This window comes from Mchenga conophoros, linkage group LG9 (genome assembly GCF_057382185.1).
Source record: "Mchenga conophoros isolate Kocher_MC1m ecotype Shallow Benthic linkage group LG9, M_conophoros_male_GT1.1, whole genome shotgun sequence".
NCBI lineage: Eukaryota > Metazoa > Chordata > Actinopteri > Cichliformes > Cichlidae > Mchenga > Mchenga conophoros.
Genome location: NC_140534.1, coordinates 34,136,660 through 34,163,443, shown reverse-complemented (window position 1 = coordinate 34,163,443; position 26,784 = coordinate 34,136,660). Strand labels below are relative to the sequence as shown.

The 26,784-nt window shown below is 39.6% G+C and overlaps 1 protein-coding gene across 1 annotated transcript in view; it reads left to right on the top strand.

Moving 5' to 3' along the window:
* Positions 1-26,784, top strand: part of LOC146567746 (sodium channel protein type 3 subunit alpha-like) — a 263,377-nt gene that overhangs the window by 69,314 nt on the left and 167,279 nt on the right. The window contains exons 5-8 of the mRNA XM_085287781.1: positions 2,912-3,001; positions 3,887-4,015; positions 15,289-15,380; positions 18,464-18,706. Of these exons, the coding sequence (XP_085143907.1) occupies positions 2,912-3,001; positions 3,887-4,015; positions 15,289-15,380; positions 18,464-18,706 (554 nt within the window). The remainder of the gene's footprint in view (positions 1-2,911; positions 3,002-3,886; positions 4,016-15,288; positions 15,381-18,463; positions 18,707-26,784) is intronic.

Genomic DNA, 26,784 nt, shown 5'->3' with positions numbered 1-26,784 from the left:
GAACAAATCAATAAAAACAATATTCTGATTTGTTCTTATATATTATGACCAAAGTTAGGACCTTTATTTTTTTATATTAGCTTTTGAGGCAACAGAGAAAAACCCAACAATCATATGACCCCCTATGAGCAGCACTTTGGCGACAGTGGGAAGGAAAAACTCCCTTTTAACAGGAAGAAACCTCCGGCAGAACCAGGCTCAGGGAGGGGCGGGGCCATCTGCTGCGACCAGTTGGGGTGACAGAATGAAGTCAGAATAAAAGACATGCTGTGGAACTCTTCTGAGTTTATCCTTTTGGAATTTCCTCTTCCTAGCCCCTCTTTCAAAATAAAAGCCTTTAGGACAGGCAGTGGCATATGTTTAACTGGACAGCTCAACTGAAAGAGAGAAAAAATGAGGGAAGAATGGCGGAGATGGACAAATGTGGAAAGAGGGAGAGAAAAAATAAAACCGGGGTAGATTATAGACAGGAAGACAGATCCCGTGGTGGGTGTGGGAGGTATAATGATATTACCGGTATGGTGGCCTGGGAAGTCCATAACAGCAGGTCTATCATTACCCCATAATTAGCTTCTGGCTCTGTGGCGGCGGCGGCGGTGAGGGGACATTTGCGTTGTTTGTCAATTGGTAACAGTATTATCTCGCCGCCTGCCACAACGCTCCAGCAACATCATTACAGCCGGCACTCAATCAACAATTACCCCGCCGCTCAAACAAGTTTCAGCTGGAGTTTGGGCCGCTTTCACACAGGGAGTATGTTCCTTCTGCCAAATTACAATAATTATGATTCATTTATAGCTGTGATTGACAGCTGAGTGAGGTCTCATGAAGTCTCTCCCACCTCATCGAGCGCGGTGTGCTGAACGTGGCAGGTGAAGCTGATATTTAACATGTACTGTTGCCTTCTGACAGTTTGGAAAGTTACTGCTCCCCATTATATGATGATTAGACAAGAGTGGGCCTTTCCTCCCATCGCCGCTGTTAATGGCATATTAATTTGCTGTATTGAATGTGGCAGGCATTGGAGGGGAGCGCTGAAACACACATGCTAACTCGACACAGCCTTTCAGTTCACTTCATCTTTATTTAAGCCCTAATGGGAAATCAGTGAAAGGTATTTAAAAAAAACGGCACATGTAAAATCACTTCAGCATGTTGTGGCAAAAAGAGACATTTTTACACTTACATTTCAGCCGTTTAGCTGACACACTCCAGAGAGACTCACAATGAGAGAACAAGTCATAAAAGCCTCGGTTCCTCGATCACCAGCGTCACACTGAAGTCATTTCCATTTTACATTTGAGCTGCTGCTTTTATCCGCACTGACTAGGAGCTGAAAATCACAGAAAAGTATACTAAATTGACTCTCTCGCAGTTCTCTTTTGTTCTCTGTGCTAAATTTCGACCTCTGTCCAGCCAACAAACTTTACAAGACTATTTGCAAATTTAAGGTTGTTGCAGGTAAAATATCTGACTGTTTATCCCATCCAGGCTGTTTATCAAGAGCTTTATAACACAAACTCAAGAACTATCATTTAGAATAGAATAGAATAGAATTCAACTTTATTGTCACTGCACATGTCACAGGTACAAGACAACGAAATGCAGTTTGCATCCATCCAGAAGTGCTTAAACTATACATATATAGAGAAACTATAAAGAATATGAAATAAAAAGCTATAGAGAAATGTGAACTATGCAGGTTATAAACAGTTGTAGAATTAAAAATTATCGTATGTACAGAATGATTATTTAGACAGTAGTGCAGTTAAGATAAGTGAGATATGTGGATAATTCCTACAGAGGCTATATAAAGTGCTAGTGGTTGTGTGTGTATGTTCAGTCCATGAGTTTAACGTGGGTCAGATGTCAGGAGGCAGAGTTCAGGAGTCTGACAGCTGTGGGGAAGAAGCTGTTCCGGTACCTGGTGGTCTTAGTCCGGAGGCTCCTGTGGCGCCTCCCAGAGGGCAGGAGGGTGAAGAGTCCATGTGATGGGTGACTGGGGTCTGGTTGCTTTTGTGAACAATTTCACCTGATGACAAGCAACCTTCAGCAACCAGCTGCCAAACAGTTGGGGACTGGGTGCTGGTAGGGAGTTGGTGACTGGTCACTAGGCCTGGGTGACTGGGGCCTTATTAAAGTCACATATCAAGGTTGAAACACCTGGGAGGAGCTGATGGTTGATCTGTTCAACTGTATTAAAATATCTGATTCTTTATCACGAGTATCTAAATGACTTATTTAACATAAAGTTTAAAACACAGACAAAAATATTTCAGGTTGTACAATCTGCTCTTTTAGATTTTTTTTTAACATAATACGCTTGATAATTCAGCTTCTCTCCTCAGCTTTGTTGGCTGTGCTGCTCACTCTCCTGGTTGCCAGTCTCTGCCAAACAAACCACTTCCATGTTGTCTAGATAGTTGTGTTTGGTATGTTTTCTCTCCAAAAGATACTCCCGAGTGCTTCTTTTGATCAGCTACCATTCCTTCTGAAGGACACACACAGGAAACAAACTAAATCATCTGTGACAAGTAACCAGACATTTTTTCCCAGGCAAAGCAGTTGGGTTTAATACAGTATCATGCTGGTGTATATAGCAGTATACCAGGAGCAACTATAGTAAATTATGGGATTATGGGACCGTTTCCACTTTTACAGGTGTAGCTCGAAGCTAAAGTTATATTGAAGACTTGGAGTACTTCTACTTCTTGTTGGGAATCCCTCTATAATGTACAACAGGCTACGTAAGAAGACAGCAGGACCCAGATATAGTAGCAGGAGTCACTCCCACATTTGATGCCACTAGTCTTGATTTCTCCACACAGTGTGGGCTTTGTACTGAACTCTGATTCAAATGTAAAGTGTTTATTGTCTGATGGGAAATCTTCTCAGTCCTTAACCTGTTCACGTTATTCAGCTTGTTCATCATGTGCACCATCCTGACAAACTGTTGCTTCATGGCCATGTCCGAGCCGGAGTACTGGGCCAAATACCTGGAGTAAGTACACCTGGGATCTTTTCTTTCTTCTTCATCAGCCACAGGTGATTTATGTAAATTTACATTTAATCAATGATATTACTGGATATGCATTTCTTTCAAGTCATAGTAGCTATTGCAAAGTAATTCGAGGTAACAGAGGTAAATGGTTTGCAAATTTTAGTGTGTTTGTGTCAGTCGCAGACCCTTAAACTAATATGCTGTTAATGTTCAAAGTGCACTTAAGATGCTGCTGAATCGAAAAGTAAAAGCACGTCTTTGATGCTTTGGGACTGAATTCCATTTATTTCAATAGGACAGTTTTTTAAACTAAAGCTACCTTTGCAGCACATTCAGGGATCATTGGAAAAATGCATATTTTTGGTGAACAGACCCTTTAATGTACAGTAGTTCATCGCTGGCTTCCAGCTGTGGAGGCTGCTGCTGCTGCAGCTACTCGGTCAGGCCTAACGTGACAGACTCTCTGCGCTCCTGCCTGTCTTTGTACGGTTGAATTGTCACGAGTCGGGTCAAACTTGTTTCTGGGGACAAAATAAATAAGTGAAGGATGTGTGGTGGAGAGTTTTATGAATATTTATTCTGGCTCTCTCTTCCACTCGTCCGGCTTTCTTTTCTTCATTTTGTCTTTCTTTGTCCTTCACTTCTTCCACATCCGTAACTTTCTCTTTCTTTCTGCCCTGCTCTTCGTCTGGACAAGCATTTGTCGTATTTTCTTCCTTTACCTTGTTACTGTCCAGTTCTGTGCCCTCATCCTTCCTCTTTTTTCTCTTTTTGTGATCCTTTCTTTTATTTTTGCTGTTTCTTTTCTATCCTTTTCATTTTGTTTCATCGCAACATGACTCCCTTCCCCTCCAATACTGATAAACGTTATCATCCCTCATTCAGGTACACCTTCACAGGTATCTACACGTTTGAGTCTCTCATTAAGATCCTGGCCAGAGGTTTCTGTGTGGGACCGTTCACCTTCCTGAGGGACCCCTGGAACTGGCTCGACTTCAGCGTCATTGTCATGGCGTGAGTCAAACACACACACTCACACACACACACATAGTATTATATAAAAGCTCAAAAGATTTAAAGTGAGAGTTGTTATAAATGAATGCCATGAACAGCTGTAATTAATCAGTAAACTTCCTGCATACTGCAGTACAGAGAGAGGGTCTCAATGCTGTGACCACCCCTTGCCTTTTAAAGAGCACCAGTTCTCCTGAGTATACTTTCACACAGTATTTTGTCTGAACTTAGTTCTTTATGACTCTGCCTGGATGTTTGGGCTCTTTGTGCTACTCTAGAATAAATTTGGGACCAATCAAATGCCTTCCTGATGGATTTGCATGTGGTTACGTGTACAGTTTGTTCTCAGTGACTGTAGAACAGCTGCAGATGGAGGTCAGCGTCTTCATGAATAACTCTTCGATTGTGATTGTGAACCTGCACGAAAAACTGCAAATCGTGTTTACATTTACTGAAACCACTGAAACTCATAGGTAGTCTACTGAATGGACCAAAAAGTCACAGGGTTTTATCTGTGGAACGCGAAAAGCACCGGGCAACATTTTGTCCCTCGGTGTTTCTTAAATTATATGAGAATGAAAACAAAAAAAATTGCAACTAGAGTTTGTCTGTTGAAATTAAGGTTGAAATTTGGTATCAGTGACACCACACAAACTACACAAAGCTCCTTTGAAGTCAGCATAGCCATAATCGGCAACTTCTGGGACTTAAAGTGTAGCCAACGTTCAAGTACCAACAGCCGCAGTTCCTCCAGTGGCCACTCGAGGCTCCAAAGGTGAATCATGTTAAAATGTTCAGATTTACATAATAAACACATTTACAGCCTGTTCCAATTTTTTTTTCTATGAGGATGATATTTTTAAAGTCAAATTATTTCAACTTAGTTAAGGCTTAAAGTTTGAATTATTAGGGGCGTGGCCTTTTTGACTGACAGGTAAATGGTGACACAGGCGGCTGCTAGGCTTCACCTCAGCTAATTGGGGTTCTTGAACTGGAGCTGTGGAAGCCCTAACCCTGCTTCAGCCAAAGACCAGTGGGCCTTACTATGGCTATATCTCCATCCTCTGATCACTAATATGCAGGTTCTGGTTGCAAATGATATTATCAGTATAAAATGGAAAGTCCCATTTCCAAGGTGCTGTGGTAACTGTTTCATGTGGTGATCAGAAAAACAAGCAATGGGTTGTGAAAGTTGAATGCACTCTGTGACGATCGGCTGATGTGACAGTGGCAGCAGGACCGCGTGATGAAATAGCAGAACACCAGTCATCCACCTGCCGTTCAAAGTGTGGCACCACCGGAGTCTAAACCTCAGTTCTTACATGAAAGTTTGAGTTTGAGCAACAGCAGCATCACAGATGAAGTTCAGCTTGTGTTTTTAGAAAAACGCTCCTATTGCACACGGATATTTTAGCAAGTTCATTTTCACAAAATCAAGAAAGAAAGATGACAGAAGAAAGAAGAAAATACAACAGAAGAAAACTGCTTGGATATAAAAGAAGCAGATTGAGGCGGTGGGCTGGTAAAACATGGCCTTGCTGGATACACAATTTAAAACTCAAACAATAAAAGATGACCAGGAAATTGTAGTGATTCTGCTATTTCATGCTTTTAATGGAATAGAAAAATAAATAAATCTGCAGAAATGACCAGAGTTAATCAGACAGCATTTTCCTTTTTTGAAGAGAGGCTCAGAGCTGCAGAGCAGCGTGGATGACGTGACTCTGTTGTTGTTCTGAGCGGATTAATGCTGCGGAATTAAAGAATAAAGGCGTGTCTCACACGAACTTAGATATATGTTCAGTTTCCAAAGCTAAGCAGAAGACACATTTGCAAAGTAAGGAGAAAGTCTGACTTTGTGCTGCCAGTTCAAACTCTACGCCGTTAATAAGCATAAGCCTGACCGGCGACGACTATCGCTGCTTCTTGAGCTTCTTCGTCACTGGGAACAAATGACATAGTACATTACACTTATTTACTGATTCTTATGCTCGTCTCTTTTACATTCCTCAGCAAAATATACTTGTCACTACTAAATCAGCTTCTACAGCCAGAATATTTACACGACTAATAAACTGAAACTTCTTATGATGATGATCACACACAGCCTGTATCGTTTTACTGAAAGTAGCCTTAGAGACGTGGTTTCCTCTCTCAGAGTAAAAACTGCACCTCCTTCTGCACCAGACGTTATCGGCTTCTTCTCCAAGCTTCACGAAGCTCAGCTTTGAGGTTCGGGTGTAATTGTACAGACGAGCAGACAAACATACATGGAGGACTAGCATGACATCCTGAAAGGGGACAGTTTCCCTATTTAGGCTTACTATTGAAAACTTAATTATACTTTATAACTATATAGTTGTGTAACATTTTAAAAGCTGGACGGGGCTAAAGCATCTACTTCCACTCCTGCAGAGGTGGGGTGACTGGAAAAGTGGTGGAGCCATTTTTAAGGGGGTGAACAAGCTCAGCCTGTACACACTATGCTTTTTCAATTGATTTTAAACAATGAGTCCTCCTAATACTTTAAAGATTCACTGTGAGCCTCTTTTTTTCAGCCCTGTAAGTGGACTCAGTGACAGATTCACTGGAGTCAAAGAATCTGTGATTTCTGTTTTTTCACCCTCTCCTGAGGGCTGCTCGTTAGAGACAAAAAGATTCGTCTTCCTCGATTCTCTTTTGCTTTTTGACGCTTTTCTAAACAACCTTGAGATTTCTTTTCACACTGAGGTCATTTTCATCTGACCAATCCGACACGCACTCTGATGAAATGTTTTGTGAAGCCATTATCTCTGACTCTGGACTTCATCTGTTTTCTTTTGCTAAAGGACAGAGTCGTGGGTGCTGGAGGAATATTGGCTGCACTTTTTGTGGCTACAAATGAGCGTTCACCACTCGGGCATTTAATTAGAGAGATTTGGAGAATGAGAGTTGGAACAACCAAATTAATTTTGCTCTCTTTATAGTCTTCGCGCTTGTGTTCTGCAGGTCTTTTTCATTTATTTCATGGAATGCGTTGCACTTGCATACACACCACAAAGGAGAATTTCTTAAGACTTCCTGCACTTGCTAGTATAGGATTTTGTTTTAAATCTTAGGTTGGATTTTTTTCTTATGATGGTGAATATTTTAACACGACCACAGTATGAGTAAATGATGGCTTGTTTTGTTGTGCAGGTTATTGTTTGGGGTTCGTTTTTAAACTTAACTTGAGAACACCCTTCTCTTTCTAAAACACATTTTTCACGTATACTAAAAAAATTTTTTTTGTAGGAAAGACAGAGGTGACATAAATACCGTCACCAATATTGACTGCATACTTGTTTTAAATTGGGGAAATAAAAATTAAAATCTTTCAAATAAACATCAACAGCAAGAAACAATAAAAGGCACAAAAGAAATGTCGCCAACAAAAGAGACAGCAGATCCAAAGCGAGATGAGTGAATATTTTATTGGCTGGATGCTACTTTTAGTGAATAAAGCCATTTTACCGTGTTTTCATAGAACAAAAAAACAGTGAAGTGGTTTCCTCAGTGACACTCTTGCATTTCCCAAATTACAGGTTTAAAAAGCACGAGGCTTCTCAAACCCTTCAGCACATAATCGACTGTCAAACCATCAATTCAAGTCAAGAAAAAGACTCCAAAGCTCTGAGCCTCTTATTCCTCTTAACAATGTTGGTGACGCCCGCTCTGTGAACGACATCCTGCCGCTTTGTTTCACAAAGAAAAAGAGCATGACCCATCCACATCGGCAATTGACTGACTGATGGAAAATCGCTGCAGTTTGGTTTGCTTTATGAGGTGGCGATCAATCAGAGAGTCGATTAGCAGTAGGCCTGCGGCGAGGGTCGCCGGCGGGTAGATGAACAGTCAGAACGAAGCGATCGGATCAACAGATGATCCTGAGGCTCGGCTCGCGGGTTACAGTGTGGTGTAATGAAGCGCCGTCACCCCTGCCGTGCACACTCTGTAAATTTAAACATTTCATGAAGGTGCCCTCAGATGATGGGATGCCAAGTCTGTCGAGTCACATAGTACAACCCTGATGAGCTCCCATGAAATCCCCCAAAATGGTCTCACTTAAAGGAGAAACTCCCCATTAAATACAAAGATGATCCGAATTCCTGTCAGCGAGTCAGAGGGTTGTTGTCTGGATTACATTCACTGATTCGACCATGTAAGGGAAGTGAAGTCCTTGGCATTCCAGAGCAGGAACATGTGAACATTTAAGTGTATAATCATACATTTTGAAGACAGTCCTAGAGTTATTGGAAGAGTTGATGTAATTTTTTCTTAGTGCATCAACTAAAGTTAAGAGAAAGAAATTATAGTTGGAGCTGGAGCTGTGAACTTTCAAGCTCTGGACTCAACCAGACTAGCTTTGCATGATTCACAGTTCAAAATAATCCTTATTTATCTTACGCAGTGCCTAAGTGCAGCTCTTTAGCTCATCTCTGTCTGAAACAAGCCAGTTGCCTATGGTGACTGTAATGGGGATATCCCTCCAAGTGTTTGTGAAGCCAGTCTTCTGGCTCTCAGGTGTTACCTGAAACATTCAGTCATGATTAGCATGAAGAGGCAGCTCCAGAGTGGAAGCTATAAGGCAAGAAACAAAGAAAAGCTAAACAAGGCTGAGAGGTTACACAGAACAAATGAAAATGAGTAAAATAAGACAACCGTGTCCTTACTCCACCTCCACACACACACACACACACACACACACACACACACACACACACACACACACACACACACACACACACACACACATGTCCTTGAACTGAGGGATGTCCTGCAGTCAGATGGATCTTTAGCAGGACAAGAACACATAAGTCACCTCTTCATACATGACACACACGCGCACACACACACACACACACACACACACACACACAGACACACACACACACACACACTGAGAGTGAAGAACATGTTAAGTGCATATGTTAATACACACACACACACACACGCGCACACACACACGCGCACACACACACACACACACAGACACACACACACACACACACTGAGAGTGAAGAACATGTTAAGTGCATATGTTAATACACACACACACACACACGTCTCAATAAACACACACAAAAGAACTCCGCCCCTGACACATCACCCTTATGCTCCAGAGCTTTATTAAAACCAGAGTCATGGTCAGTAAACACACACACAAACTTTTTGATTGATGCCTTTGACCCCTCCCATCGAGTCAGGATTCCCATAGTAACCAGGATCATCCCCCCCCCCCCCCCCCCCCCCCCCACACACACACACCCCTGTGTTACTGATATTGCTGGAGTAATGACATGTTAATGGCTGCCATCACCACACCGGCAGCAGCAGCAGACTCCACAGTCATTTCCACAGCATTAAAGCTGCAACGTTTGATGCGTTGTATTGATCCATTTCTCACACTAAATCATCCATGATTTAATTAAGACACATTTGAAATTACTACTGTAAAGAAACGAAGCACTAATGGAGCTGAACAAGCACCATCACACGATCTCTTACTTTCATTCTTCAGTGGAAACTGATTTAAAGCAGAATTTTCCTCTTTTATAGCACAAAACAGATGGAGGAACTCAGATTTAATGATGCAAATTCTTGAGGTATAAAATGATATTCACACTGGAAGAGGAACAAATTCTGCAGCAAAGACAAAAAGGTTGAAAACATTGCCGGTTGATGAGCATTTAGAGAAAAGACAAAAAGATAAAAGCTTAAAATTACAGACCTGGACTACAGTCAGTACTTTAAAAATCATAATTATGATCAGTAAAAATGAACTTTGTGTAGTCCAAACTTGTGATACTAGAGCAAACAGGAGAAGAGTAACGTTTCTGATGCAGGAGTTCAGTGAAAAGTTCCTTTTTAAATAAACATCTGTTTGAAAATTAAAGGGAACTGAAGGTTTTTATGGTCCATATTATAACTGCTAAATAATCTGAGAATTTGAGGCTTCCCAAAATTTAAAAAAAAAATCTAAATGGTAACATTATATTATAAATACTGTTCACATATGCATTTTTAATGAAATATTTGATATATAAGATAAAATATTTTTGTTCATTTAGTTTAAAAAATCTGTATAAAGTTTATCATCTCTGAAAACTGCTAATAACCACTTAAAATCTCAACTTACACAATAAAAATCTTTATTTTTTACATTTTAGTCTGTATAGTGTTGTCATGACAACAAAAATGCCAATACTTTATTTACCAGTATTTATTACTAGCTTTTTTTTTTTAAAAAGCTACTTCATGTTTGGTCTTCAGAAGCAAATATGAGAAATCGATCAGTGTTCTATTATTTCTACTTAATAGAAGAATAAATTGTAAAAAACTGAAAAGCATTTGTCATATTAGGTATTTTTCTTTATGATTTGGTAAAACTGGAACCTTTCAATAAAATGGGATGTGGTGTTACTCGTACATCATTTTTATCACTTGAAACAGAGGAAGAAGGAATTTAATCTAATTTCATATTCTCAAGATTACATTTTTAAAAGACACAGTAACAAAACAACAAACAAAAATAACAACAACAAAACAACCAATGAGGTACATTCATATAAGGCCTGAACTGGTTCTTTGAGCCCTCCATTGTGAAGTGTCTCTGCTGCCACTGCTTCCATCAGCTGGTCGTGACTTCTTGCATCTAAATGGCGTGTTCTGACAGCCACACCTTTCGACGCCTCCTTGGTAATTCAATCAGCCTAACAGTCAAATCCGGTGAAATATGAGCTGTAATGGAGGGCCGTTAGCAACTGAGTATCAAATGTCTTGAGCTAACTGGGGGCCCAAAATGGCCGCTGTTGCCTGGCGCCTTTTGGCTCTCAGGGCTTCGTCTGACTCGATCTAAAGAGGGCGTTCACAGCTTGGGTGTGGCTTATGTCTCTTGTTATAAACTTCTTTTTTTTAGGTTGTTGTTATAGATTTGATGTTTGTTTTATATCGAGTGCAAGAGCAGATTTTAGTAGTTTTTTCCCCCTTGGAGATTCATACTGTGGATGTTGATGTAAAAGTAAAAAAACACTTTTATTCTAAGTTTACCTTGTGCAGACTGCAGCTTGATTGAATTGATGAGTTTTAACAGGTATAAAAACCAAAGGAAACACTGTTGCTGAGATGCCTGAAACTCCTTGTTTGTCATCCAGGATTGTCTTCTGTTACCCGTCTATATCACCAACACTTTTGGAAAATCCCTCCATGGCTAGCAGTTTAGCAGGTGCTGATAATCAAATTGGGGCTGGGTATCGTCACTGATTTCTAGAATCAATTCGATTCGATTCAATTTGAACCGGTGAAATTTTGCCTCAGACAGTCAGAAATATTATAATTCAGATCATGCATCAGTACATTTCCATATTTTTATATCTATAAAAAGAAACCTGACACATGCGAGACTTTATCAAAGTGTGAGCATCACAGCAGATGCCTTTGTGTCAAAGTACCTGAGGATAAAACAGAAAAACATGAAGGAAAATTAAGGATTAAATTAAGGATTAAATTTGTTCAGAAGCCTATTGAACAGCAGAAATGAGGCTTTCTTTTTGGAAGTAAGTAAAAGGAAAAAAACAGCGTCCGACAGCGCTGTAAACAGTAGACTGGTGTGTAACAAGCAAGCAAATAATGCAGAAAACAGATTTTTAGAAGGGAAACTGTTCTTGAAATACAGAGAGAGAGAGAGAGAGCTGTGCATGAAGTGTAATTTTATGGTGGAAGCAAAACAGGAAAAGTCAGAGGGAATTCATGACGATGTTTATGTGAAGCGTAGTTTGGATCTTCTTTTGCTGCTGGTTCAGTCAATATTGTTTGGAGAGAGATCAAACAGCTTCAGAATCAGCGCAAAAAGGACGTAAACACAAAGCGCGGACCCGCCGAAACATCAGAATCAGCGAGCTGTCAGCTTTCAGCCCCGACCGTGTCCGTGCCGTCGGGTGAGAAAGGCGACATCTCACTGATTCTGATCTGTCGGCGGGTCCGCGCTTTGTGTTTACGTCTTTGTGCAGAATCCGTGTTCCTGCTCTCATTTACTGTTTTAGCTGTTTGGTGGTTGTTGAAATTTTGTGAGGTTGAACCTGAGCTATAATAGACAGCGCTTCATTTGGAGAAAACCTAATGCAGCATCTTTGGACAAACACCAACTCTAAAGCATGGTAGTGGAGGTGTGATGATCTGGAGACATTGCAGTCATTGGGTCAACTATCAAGTCTTCTGTATACCAAAGCATTCTAGAGTCAATTGTGAAGCCGTCTATTTGATGCCTTAGGGTTGACTAAAACTGGTACCTCGTTCCAAGCATGGCATCTACAACAGAATGGCTGAAAAAGAAAATAATCAAGGTGGTGCAATGACCCAGTGAAAGCCCAGTATGGGCAGAAATCTGTGCCATCAGAAACTGAATTTGAATAAGTTAGATTTGAATTTGAATTGCTCGGATTGAATCTGAATTGTAACTTGAATAAATGCTTTTAAAAATTGAATTTCAATTAGCCTAATTTGAAATTCAATTTATTGGTTTGAAAATGATCATCACTAAATTGAAATTGAATTATATATTTTTAAAGTGAATTAATTTGCTTTGAAACCGTATCTTATCCTTTAAAAATTTAGCTCTCGAATAATTTCAGATTCACTTTCAGTTCTACAATTCAATTTCAGTTAGACTAACTATTCACTTTAGCTAAAGTTATTAAGTTAGCTAAAGAGTTGGGATGCTGTGTAAGACATAAATAAAGCTAAAACACAAAGGTTTGGACACCGTTTTGCATGTTTCCCTACTGTAGGAGTCTCTGCAAGCATACAGAGGGGGTACTCTGAGAGGGTCCAAGATGACAACTTTGAAATTCTACTAGAAACAGTCGATCATAATCCAGGGCAAACTACGCTAAATTAGCGTTTTTAGCTAACAGCTACAATAAACATAAAAGTTACCTTACGGCTATCATTTGTTAACATGACGCTTGTTCTTATATATGTAATACATTTATTACCAACCTGAGAGTTTATCCGCTGGTCATTCGACATGACGAATGACTCCTGAAGTCTTAATTCAGCTCAAGATGCTGTAGATTCCCGTCAGTAACACTTTCAGTCCGCTAGTAAAACGTAGTTCTATTAATCTGCGCTTGAACCGGAACCGGATTAAGTCCCAAAAAACTGAATTTTGGAACTGAAAATGAACGGTGAGAAGTGAATCTGAAATTATTCGAGAGCTAAATTTTTAAAGGATAAAATACGGTTTAAAAGCACATGAATTCATTTTCAAAATATAAAATTCAATTTCAATTTAGTGATGATCATTTTCAAATCAATAAATTGAATTTCAAATTAGGCTAATTCATATTCAGTTTTTAAAAGCATTTATTCAAGTTACAATTCAGATTCAATCCAAGCGATTCAAATTCAGTTTCTGATGGCACAGATTTCTGCCCATAGTCCAGACCTCAACCTGGCTTAAATGCTCAGACAGATCATCAAAGGTCAAAGTAATGGCCACAAACCTCAATGAGCTACATCAGTGTTGTGAAGAAGACTGGGTCAGAATTCCTCCACCATTTGATAAACTGATAAAGTCATATGGAAACAATTGCTTAACATTATTGCTGCTAAAGATGGTTCTACAAGCTTCTGAATAGTTGTGTGGTGTACTTGGTTTTCCACTAGTCTACATAGAGTCCTGGAAAAATGTTTTTATATGGCTGTATCAATTTAAAGAAATTGTAGTCAGTGCTAACTGTAGCCAGTTGTATTGTAGTCAAGTCATGTCAGTTTGCACTGACATGAGTTGTATAATTCTTTTGGGTGTTTTTTTTTTTTTTTTTTGCAACTGCTAGAAAATGTTGATCAATGAATATCTGATCTTTTAAGCTATAACTCTGAGCTGAATTTTAGCTTAAAATATAGGTACTTTGTTTTTCAAGAGCAGGTAAACTCAATAGGTAATAATAACAGTTTTTCACAATTGTTTGGATGTAGTGTGGATCAATTAGGACTGGCTTATGATTAAAAAAAAGTTTAAAAAAAGTAACGGTTAAACACAGAATAATGTGATGTTTAGAAAATTTATAAACAAAACGTAAACTTCCTGTAAACTTGACTTTTTTAAAAAAATTCTTGGAAATTTTCCTTTACAGGTGTGTAACAGTACACCTTAATTGCATGACCTGTAGGGCTCACATATTCCAAATAAGTCAATTTTGGGTGGTTTAAAGTCACGGCAGTATTTTCAGACTTTGTTGTGTTTCTCTTCCTTTGTTGTTTGTTGACAACCATCACACTGCCCCCTACAGGCTGTTAACAGAGTTTATCAAAGTAGGGAACCTGCAGGCGCTGAGAACCTTTAGAGTGCTGAGAGCCCTGAAAACTATCTCGGTCATCCCAGGTAAGGGCTCACCACCACCACCACCAGGGGGCGACAAGAGACATAAAACAAACAAACTAGGAGACAATTGTAATCGCGTTGTGAACGTCCTCTCTTGTTCGTCCCATGTCTGCCGTGTCTTGCAGCTCCAGACCCCACCCACTTCCCACTCCTTGCCCAATCGGGGACCATAGGTCCAATCACCTGATCTGCATTAAAGGAACAATAAAGAAGGAAAAATCAGATATGTCTAAAAGTTTGTTAACAGGAGAATCGATGGCAACAAAATGCCTTCAAGTTGGGATATTTGCTAAAAAAAAATCTGACGCACTAAACTGGTTAATTCAGTGTCCATTCCAGAGCCAAACACAAACAAAAGCATTTCTCATGATGAACTCTTAAAAACATGTCCTGTTTGTTGGATTTCTGTCTTTTTTGGCACAAAACTGAACATTTGATGTTTGAAGTTAGACAAAAGCAACCCAAAGGCATTTTTTTGGTTCTGGTATCTGATGTTGAAAACACCACTCTGACATTTAAAATGTAACTATTTATCAGTTAAAGTTTACTATGTGGATACCCAAAAATACTATGTAAAAAAACCCAAAAACCTTACAGGCATTAAAATATTAAAGTGCTTGACCGAGTTGCCTTTTCTCCAGTTTACATCCAAATCCATAGCTTTGAATACCTGATTTCCCCTTCTTAACAGTCGAGTCTCTGGCTTGATCCTCCAGTGTTGCCATCCGACCTGGCCTGTCTCTACTGTATCTATTTCTGTCTCTTGAGGTATCTCCACCTTTCTATCCCTCTGTGCTGGCTTGCTGTTCAGTGTGGTCATACCCTTCTGTGTGTGTCTGTTTTTGTGCTTTTGTCTCCCGGCTTGTTGCAGATATGTGACTGAGTTTGTGGACCTGGGTAATGTGTCAGCCTTAAGGACGTTCAGGGTGCTGCGAGCGCTCAAAACCATCTCTGTCATCCCAGGTGAGACCGCGAATGCAGGGGAGTGAATACCAAACGCACTCCTCCCAATCTGCTGGAAGCACTAAGTGGCTGTGTTTGAAATCTCATCCCGCATACTACCTACTGATAGCTCTCTACTTCATAACAACCACTTTAACAAAGTAAACAGAGGTAGTATGCAGGAAGAAGCACCAAGGTTTTTATGCTAATTGGTTGTGAGTGGAAAACAGAGGCTTAGCAAACAGAAACAGCTCTTGGCCATGAGTCAAGTAATGGCACAGGAGAAAGGACTTCCAATATTTAATGCTTCACCATACAAATCAGCATAAATTCATACTTAGCTTTAGAAAACACAACTATTGTCTACAAGGTGTGATCACGAACTTTTACAAGACTCAAAAGACCCTACCTGATTTAAATTTGGTTGAGCGTCCCTTCAAGGCCATACCCTTGTGCACCTCTGGACTTCCACCAGCTGTTATCCAAATTAGCATTCCCCAGAAGACCACAGCTCCCTGAAACGTTGTCCTCTTCCCATAAACCAATTCAGATTGTAGGGCAGTAGACATGCTGGGAGTGGTCCAGGGTCACACTAAGGGACTACCTGAAAAAGGTTAAAGGTCTAATTTAAATCAGTTGTGATTTTTGAATGTTCATTTTTTCCATAAAGTTGCAAAACTTTATGATTGTACCTCGTAGAAGTACACTAAATGCTTGCTCAGTAACATCATGTCAGTGCTAAATCCTGCAATAAATGTAGGATAATAATCCTACATGCACATAAGTTAATAAACTAAAATGGAAGATATGCCATCATGTGAGCAACTGGGATAATATTCTGATCCTGTGATAAGGAGGATAGAGTGTAAGTAATTCTTTTTCCACTGCAGAAATTTGAATAACACACAAAGTGGGACAAACAGATACAGAACTGACCACCTGGTGCGTCCCTTCACCCCCTCTGTTGCTTTTGTTGTGGAAAATTCACCAGATTCACTACTTGATGGGGTCTTGTGGCCATAAACTTTCCAGGGGGGGTTATTTGTGTTCTTGGACAAAAGCGTTTGTCTGTCCAGCCTCAAACCTAAAAATTTGTTCCTGTACACAAAATAACACTTTTAAAGGACAAAATAAATCTGGAGAGGTTGTTGGCCGAGTGAGTTATTTCAGTGAGTTGAAGTCAAGAATTTGACAGAAGTTTTAGTGATTACTAATTATCATTAAAACAAAGTTGGGATTATATATTGAAATGCCTTGGTTAGGTTTAAGTTGATCAAAAGTTTGCCATAAGTTGTTGCTATAACTACAGATCTCTGAAACTGAATGCCACTATTGTTGTGGTGCATGTGCAAGCACCCTCTTTGAGAGAAGATTGCTGCTTAAAAAGGCCATTGAGAGGGCAGGTGTACTCTTCGAGTTCGGCCAATCAGCACTGTGGCCCATCCAACTGTTTTTCCAGGGGTTTTCAGAAGTACCCACGCTGAAGAACATATTTGCTCACCTGCTGGTTTCTGCAGTGGAAAACAACCTGCTAATTAAGCTTTTTACGCTATTCCAGTAGTGAAAATGCTGACTATCCAAAAAATGGCTACCCATTTTTTGATCCAGTTGCTTATGGAGTTTATGCTTGCCAGATACAGCTGACATAATCTCCCCTAACCTATTCTGCTGTTTTTGTTTCAGCCTGTGAAGGAAAAAGCAGCAGTCTGATATTAGGAAACACTGTATTAATAAGACAATGAGTTGTTTTATGTGTTAGGGACTTGCACTTTTTACTTTTGTTGGTCTAAAATTACACACAAAAAGCTTAAAATGAGTAGCCATGACACATAAAAGGTCGGGGAACATAGCAACACTCTTTGCTAATGCACTTAGGAGATATCTACGTCACTTAAAAATTCCCAGCACACTTCAGGAGACACCAGTTTATGTCCACAAAGACACAAATCAATATGCAAACTGTGCAGTTGGTTATTCAGATGTCCTGCTGGCTAGCCTCTGTATGTTTCCACTGTGCATGTTAGCATGCAGTGCTAACAGCATTGTTAACATGTGATGAAAACATTCTCGTGCCATGTTAGTGGCTATGTTATAACAGTGTTTAATCACATGTTATAACTTTAGTAAAGTAATAGCACCATGACAGCATGTCAGAACTGCAGCTTAGCTTTGTCTAATCCCACTTTTCATTAGTTTACAGACACCTCCAGGTTAACAAACAAAAGTTGATTCTGTGAGACAAAATCTTTGAATATGAAAAAGTAATAGAAAACCTATTTGAGCTGTCTGTTTCTAATGAAAGAACTAAGTAAAAAAAAAAGTGCTAAGAGGTGATTTAAAAATCTATAAGAAACTGGTGGTTTCTTTGGTAAGACTTGGCTGATAACAGTCGACTTGTCTGCACCCTTTGTGTTCTGAGTGTGTTTTTGTTCCTGCTGTTTTTACCATGTGTTCATGTGTGTTAGTGTTGTTATTGTAGTATTAGAATGGGGGAGTTTGTGGTCTGTTTTGCTGTATTTTGATGGTGATTATTAGCCTACAGTGACTTTTCTTCATCAGCTGCTCATGGGTGAAAACCTGACTGTTTCCCCCAAAATTTAACAATGATTGACTAAAACTTTTACAAAATATTTAAAATTATTGTCATCTGAAGGAATATTTTCAGGTTTTCACCTAACAGGAATGGAGTATTTGCATTTTTTATGCTTTCAGTTCATTGATTTGTTTTTTCCACCTTCATGCATAAAGATGGCTGTCGTTTAGTTTTACTTTTGTACCTTGCCTGTGCATAAAAACAAAAACAAAACAACCTTTACACTCCAAGTCACAACTGACAATAAGGAACTGTTTGGAGAAAATCCCCTCTTTGCAATTTTCAAAAAGCCATTAATCTCATATAGAATCATACCTTAGACGTAATTGGACCTCTGAGAGGTTGAAGTTAAATATTTGAAGGCATACTGCTTTGATCATGTCATTTAAGCTGGCTGCCATCTTCATCAAGTTAGCAGGTTTCAACATTCATAGACCAGTTACACCAGTTCTCAAAGACTTATTCAACTATTAACCCTTTCTGCATCCCTGCGCCCGCGGCGGTCCCTCAGGACTGAAGACCATCGTTGGGGCTTTAATCCAGTCGGTGAAGAAGCTCGCTGACGTGATGATCCTCACGGTCTTCTGCCTCAGTGTCTTTGCACTTATTGGCCTGCAGCTCTTCATGGGAAATTTGCGGCAGAAGTGTGTGCGGAGCACGGCACACTGCTTCAATGACACCTTGCCAGCCAACACCTCCTTCTACTGCAACAACAAGACCTGGGCCTCAATCAAAGACTTCACCGAACATGAAGGTGAGCATTTAATAATTGAACGAACAAGTTGCTTGATTGATTTTCACATAAAGATGTTTAATTTAATTTGTTGCACTGGTGCAATTAGTTAGAAAATAGAAAGTTCATCTCTTGTGTCATTACTGAAGAAATTGATACTAGGAGGTAAAACGTGACATGGAACCAACTTCTGACCATCTGGAGTCTGTTAAAGTATCACCCCAACCTCTGGGTTAGCGCTAAGACCTCTTGTTAATCAGGGCTTGTGTGGACATGGTGTCTTTAGATGAGACTGAAAAAGTTTCTTCAGAAAGCTTTTGATGGATATCTGTTGTGAAAGATTGAAGGAAGTCTGTGTCTGGCTGTCCATTGGTCTCCCTTGGATTGTGTCTTAATTATGCATATTGGGTTTGGGTTTAAAATAACATATTTGGATGACTGCATCCAGCTTCCCTTTGTGCTCAACAGATCAGACCACGAACCTTGAACTCTTTATAGCTTGTGGCATTTTTCTTTTTATTCTGAAACCTCCAAATACGCTTTTTACAATTTCCAGGGTTTAGACAGATCCTGAACATGGAATATTATTTAGAAATATTTAAAGTTAAATACACTTTATACATCATTGAATTTGAAGCCTTAAACATAACGTTGGCTTCCACTTAGGCTTTTGTTGTATTGTCTAAATTTGTTAATTAGTATATGCCGTATGTTGCTTTGCATTTGTTTCACTTTTTATATGCTTGTATGTTTTATATGCTTGTTATCTAAACACTCTAACTAAACACGTAAGAGAGCTATACATACCAGTGGCTGTTACCAGTACTACACCCCAACCAAGTTTTGTTTATATTAAGGAATATTACCTCAATGAGGGTCTATGAACCGTATGGTCAGAAAGGGTTTCCGTGTTAGACGATTTGAACGTATCAGTACTTTTGGATTCTCTGTGAGTGAAAATGGAAATGTCAACTTGTCAACTCCATCTTTGAAGATCAGTCTGTATGACTTAAGAATGCAGTGCTGCTTCAGCTCGGTCAGGGTGGGCTCCTTTTGTTCCAGTAATCTAACTTTGTTAGAGCTAGAACAATGTTTCAAAAGTGGAAAATAGATAAAGCCACCATAATGTTACGCACTGGTGAGTGCAGTCCAATTTGGACTCACCATCTTGGTGTTTTGAGCCCAGATGTAATGATCCAGGGGTGGATATGCCTGTTAAAACCACATCGTCACTGGCTCAGGACTTTTGATTGACAACATCGCTTGGATAAACCTCCTCCCTGATACAAAATCGAGTTTATATTTTATTCAATATGATCCAAAATGAATAACTGAGACCATAAACTCAACTTTTTGGAAAAACAGGTATTGTCACCTGGTAGCAGTAGTTAGCTTCACTTCTTAAATCCAGAAGCTACGTCTGCAGTCTATACCATCTACTGTACTGTGCAGAAAATGTCCAGTGCACTTCAGGAAGTGTGGCGTTTTTCCAGGGAAGCACAGGAGCAGCCCGTCTCTGAGCTGGTGGACCTCATTTAGAAACATCATTAGAATTCATCTCAAGTTTTAAATGAATTGAGAAGAAATCAAATTTGTCCATGCTTTGTACATGATAGCCCCACAGCTCACCCAGTGTCCTCTACACACCACAAATTCTTCATCTTGTGGCGAGATTTTTACATTCCTGCTTTATTAACTTGCTGCCATGCAATAATATTTTTTCCATGTCACCACAGGGGCTCTGTACCATTTGCATATAAATAGATAAACATTTCTGTGGCCTGCTGGGGACACCACAGGGGGCTCAAGAGTTTTAAATCCTGGTATCTGTGGTTTACTGCAAAAAAAAATTGCAATAAATAAATAAATAAAAGGACATTGCAAACACCAAAATTACTTGTTGGCTGGAAGATGAGACGGTCACCTGCTTGTAGTATGTTCTGGAGAGAGGGGTGGTGTAAGCGTGTGTCATGCTGCCGTGGCGACTGCTGTTTCTTAACGGGGCTGGACAATGTCATGTTGCTGCTGTAGTTACAACTGACGTCAGTGAAGACACACACAGACCATCAGGGATGTGTTCAGCCCGTCCGACTGGGCTGAGGGCTCAAATTGTGGTCATAAATATTTTGTACTTGTTAATCAGTTTTGTATGTGTAAAAAGACTTTTTTACACATACAAAACTAAGAAGAATTTTGACCCTATTTTTCTTCCTTTCATCTGATTGGCCAATATCATGTCAATCACAAGTTTAACAATCCAATCAGAGAACAGCTGGGTTTGGCTGTCGGAGGGGTGCATTATGGAGCTTCAGGTCCTTGAAGGGAATAAATGCTCTTTTACATGCCAGCCCAGCGTTTTCCTTCATCACCACGAAGGAAAACAGTCTGTGGTTTGTCCGAGTTTGGTGATTCTTGTGTCACAGGTTTACGTGCTTAATACAGGGACCTCCAGCGCCTTTTCAACAGCGCTGTGGACCTCGGGGGTGGGGGGCAGTGTTGTGGAAATGACACAGTCTTCACTAGTGGGGATAGTTACAAAGCTTTCTTTGTGATGAATTAGCAAAACATGTTTTTCTTGAACATTTGAAGATAAAAAAACAGAAACTCTTGTAGAGGACATAGAGCTCGATGTGAAAGGACCTTTATGCTGCACACTGTGAGCCACAGCCCTGACTTTGTGTTAAACTAATCCTAAAGTAATAATGGTATTTCTAACCACTGATATACCACAACTTTATCCTTTCAACAGCCACTGAAAGTTAGGGGACCTAGCATCTATCGGATATTTATATAGAGATCCTCCAGCTTCAAACTGTATCACTCTTCAAGGACCTGCAGTTCAAAAAAAGCGCCCCGCCGACAGCCAAACCCATCTGTTCTCTGACTGGATAAATGTGTGATTGACATGACCTTGACCAATCAGATGAAAGGAAGAAAAATAGGGTCAAAATTCGTACTTGTAACTTGAAACTTGAGTGCAGAGTTTCACACGTATTTTTTGGCCAAGTCCACACACAAATCTTTTTACACACACAAAACTGATTTACAAGTACAAAATATTTATGACCACAATTTGAGCCCATACGAAACACTTAACCTGAGCTGCACGCTGTCTTTGCTGCTCAGTGAGACCAAAATACACCAACGTACACAAAATATGTATGTAGCCAGCGTGCAGCTACAACCGCCTGTGTCACGATGCACCTGTCAGTCAAAGAAGCCATGCCCCTAAAAATCCACTGTTATGCATTAATAAGTTTAATGCAAGTAAACCAAACTATGTGTTTAAATGTAACTGGCACATGGTGTGCTTTACTTTCAGCTTAACAGAAATTATTTTAAACCAGATTTAATGATTTCAAATTCATCATTTTTCATTAGAAATCAAACATCTGTTTAATTGTTTTCGTTTTAGACTCAGTTCTTCCTCAGCAGATTTTTTTTTTTTAGATCAGCCTCACAGTTCTGACGTCTGTAGTAATGAAATGTCATTTATACAATTTTAAAAAAAATTTAAATAAAATTACTCACAGTTAAAAAGGGCATCTGGGTGTGGCTCCTGTTTTCATACCTACCTACAGTTTAATGTTCACATAAAAAACATGGACAGACACGCCAGCCAGTGAGGCCTTATGTAAATGCTCTAGGCTTTCTTTAAAGATGCAAACCTCTTTTTAATGCAATGCATTAATTACATTTCCTTTTACTTTCTTCTACATGAGCCAGCATAAAGGGCAAAACCGCCAAAATCAAGTCAGCTTTTAGCCTGTTCGTCAGGACGGTGCTGCCTATCTCTAATGTGCTGCCTATTTATTCATTTCCAGTCTGCTTTGCCATCCATCACGTCAAACAAATGTCCCCTACAGGCTCCCATATCGACCTCTAAAAGCTGCCGTGAAACCCGAGAGCCGAGGCAGCGGCGATAAAGCTCAGCACGTTCAGCTGATCTGAAAACAGCCCTTGGTGGGAGATCAATGGCGGATGGTCTCGGTGCTAAATATTTCCCATCAAGCTTTGTTTGTTCTGTCTGGTCAGAGCTGTCTGACGGCAGCAGACGTCCCCGGTGCTTCAATAAATTCATTTCAACTGGCATCATGTAAGATCTATTTCACTGCTGCTTCATACAGGAAGCATAACATCTCCATGTGGTGTAAAAATTGACATCTGAAGACCCTGTGTATTTCACTTATTCTCAGCCCTGCTGACTAGTACATCCACCCTAATAAGTCTGCTTACACCATCCTATCATCAGCAGCTCCAACCTCACGATGTGGACGTTGTAGGTGTTTTAGTCTCATTATCTCCTGACATCAACTAATTACTTTAAGGCCTTTTTTAAAATTTGCATTTAATCAATTTTGTTAAAATTCATCAAATGGGCAGAAATGAGAGAAAATTTGAAAGATGTCCCTTAAACACATTCATGGCTTTCACAACAAATGGAATAATTGCAATCGAGCGCATAGGCAAACCCATGTGTTTTTCACAGCTTGTCCAAAACTTTTATATGATATATAGTTTAGTAATGAGTCTGTGTCTTAATTATGTCAGAGGTCTGGCACTTTTGTTGAACTGGAAACGTTGAGATCGCTAAGAAAGTTTACTTTCATAAGTGTTTTGGAGAGCAATGAGTCATCAATCCAAATTTCATTTGCAAGAAAAAAAAAAAGGTTAAAAAAGGTTAAAAAGAACAAAATAATAGGTTATTTCTTTGGCAGACACCCCCTTCTTCTTTTTATCCCTGTCAAGGCTCAGTCTCAAGTTTCTTTTAAGAAAGTGACGAGAAAAGAAAATGAATGCGCGTTTTCAAACCCAAAGAAAACAATTTTTATGCTGATCACTGTAAACAAAGCAAACTTTTAGCTCCACTTGTTCCACGACAAAGTGAACACAGCGTTTGATGGATGGATGGAAGTATAAATGAATCACCATCTGATCCCTTTCCTTCATGCATCAGCAGATTAACAGTCTAATTCACTTTGACCAATAACTCTCGTGTCATACCTGCAGGTTTTCTTCCTGTAAATTTATCTCTTGCAGATGAAAAAAAGGACGGGGGGAGGGTGGACGTGTGTTTAGACTTGACAGAGTAATTTGCAGCTCTCGAGTTTTAAAAAGAAATGAAATTAAGCCCACTCTCTCAATATCCCACAGAGACAATTTTCCAAGTTCCTGCAGCTCAGTGAAATCTTCCCAGATGGGGGTCGCTCAGAAAAAAAAAACCTTTATTAAATGTCAGATCGTAGGCTAATATGCATACATATGGGGGGAGTGTGGAATCTGAACGATGAACTTCAGGTAATGACTGCTCCTATCTGCTTTGTATGAGAATAAAATGCTTCAGTGGCTAATCTTAAGTGTTGCGTAAAAGGCCTCGCGGTTACTTTGAACCCGTGAACAAAAGCACTCCAGACTTCAGAAGTGTTTTTTGTTGGTGAGCCGGGATGCAGTCTCTCAGATGTACTTGATAACAAATGAATGGCTGCAATCCTAAAAAGCTTAAGTGCCTTTGGTGCTGCGGCGGTCAGACACGGTCAGAGGCAAACACAAGCGCCACACAACCTGTTTGTTTGCCGAAAGGAGAACGTTTGCATGTGCGCAGCCACTGTCATGGAAAGAAGAACAAGGCTTTTGTCGTGTTTGTAGACTGAAATGCTAAAATGCTTTGTTTCTCTTTGACAAGTCAAGGTTTTTTTTAAGGTGTTTAAACACTGCTTCTTGGGGTCCACCAGCTTCTTTTTGTTTTTCTGAAAACTCTCAGGGAAATGCTATAAGACGTCCTGGCCTCATGGAAAACTGCGTAATAGCTCTGTTGGTCCCCAGAACAGTATTTCCACAATAAAGCCTGTAAAAAGGCGCGATTGATTTTTTTTAAGGAGTCTTTTATCTCTTTAAAATATGTGGCATGTTACGCCATACCTTTTCCAAAACCAAACCATCCATTTTCTTCATGTTTACATAAATCTAAGAAAAGAGATGACTGCATAGTGCAGCTGGATATTTAGTTGGTTATTTTTATAAAACTCAAAGTCCTTAAAATTATATTTATTCTCCTTTGTGGCTAATCTCAAAAAGAATAGCAACTTTACATTTATGTTATGTGTACATACACATCGTTGACCATAGTGTGAGCTTTTGCTAGTGTAATGAAAAGATTATAACTGATCTCAGAGCAGGGAAAGCAAAGTCAGGGTTAGCTTCTCTAGCATACTGGTCTCCTGTTAGCCTCCTATCAAAGACTAAAGAGGTTATTGACAATATAAGTAAATATGAATGATCTCTGGTCTGGTCGGTAAGCACAGAAACTGCTGGTTTTGCGTTTTTACCAGCCGCAGACTTTAACATAGATGAAAAATGACAGAAACTAAAGTTTGCATGGGCTCCATAGTTACGCTAGCTTCCACAGACAACTGAGGCCACATAATGGTGATAATTTACAGAATTAATTTAAATAGGCGATGGTAGAATGTTTGGAGCTGCAAAGAGAGAAATGATTTGCCTTTGGTACGTGTTAATTGCCTATATTTGGATTTCACAGGGAAAGCACTGCTTGCCTTGCTTGTCCTGACAGATCGCTATGATGTAAACACATTTGAAGATGTGAACATTTGTGGCTATTTGTGGCTAGTACTTAGTACTTTGCCAATATTAGTGGTTGGTGCTTTGATGGCACATTATTCACTTTTAAAGAACTTACAGAATAAATGTTTGTTTTCATCAAACAAAACAATTCACACACCAGGAACGACCTGCAGGGCTCACTTTCTGCGTGTTCACAAGCCTATTTTAACCACATCCACATACAGTCACCCCTATTATTATTTGGTGATTTTATTTTAAATAACATGGGTTCTGTTTGTTGGCAGCAAAATGTAAGACGTTCAGAACAGGTAGTACAATACAAATGCTTCATTTGCACTCATGTAAATATCACACTCTCAAAAAAGATGTAAAGAAATTTAATCGGGCTGATTTTGCAGAAAATTTAACCTGACAATGAACTAAACATATTTCTTATTTCGAATTCTACAACTACAGTATTTTTTTCTAGTTAGTTCAGTTTTAGACATTTTCATTCCAGAAAAACTAAAATGGTTTTCAAACGCTTTGATCGATACTTACAAGTGGAGGTGAATGTAAAATAACAAAACGAATGAAAAAATTGGTGGAATTCAGTAACATAAAAAATAAAAGCTGTTACATAAGCCAGCAGAGAATATGAAAAGCAAAACCTGTGGTACGTCAGAACTGTGAAGCCTAATGCTGTGAAACAAACACAGGTGTTACACCTTTGGCTGTGGCACTGGATTGAAGAAAATGACCTCCTGTTTAGTCCTTTCTTTTGCAATGTTATGTAATCGCTTCTAATGGCCAGAGTTAAATGAGTGTGGCCTGAATTATGTGTTGAATAAAAGATGAGCATCCTGTACAGTTGTTCTCGTAAGGCAAATGGATGAAAATGTCAAGCCAGCATTTAAGGTCACTATTTCTCTACAGAGTTACTCACGGCACAGTTTCCCTGCTCGGCTCGCAGAGGAGCAGCTTTTCACAATAAAAGTACAACTGCTGCTACTCTGATATATGTTTCCAGACAAGCAAACCACCAAACCCCAACAACAAAATGGTTTTCCTGTTTAAGCAATGAAAATGTAAACAACCTAAAGCCAGCCGTGTGTCCAAAGGGTCAGACATGGTGCATTTCCCCCCCAGAAAACTGACTCTTGCTGATTTTTTTTCTTTGTGCCATCATAGAGGTGGTTATGTGGGAAAATGTCAGCAGATCAGCAGGTTCTGAAATACTCAGACCAGGCTGTCTGGCACCAGTCACCATGCCACGCTCCAACTGATGCTCAGTTTTAACTTCAGTAAGTTGTCTTGACCATGTCCACATAAATGCATTCAGTTGCTGTCTTGTGATTGGCTGATTAGATATTTGCATTAATGACCAAACAAAAACTACAGTGGGGCAAAAAAGTATTTAGTCAGCCACCGATTGTGCAAGTTCCCCCACCTAAAATGATGACAGGGGTCAGTAATTTGCACCAGAGGTACACTTCAACTGTGAGAGACAGAATGTGAAAAAAAAATCCATGAATTCA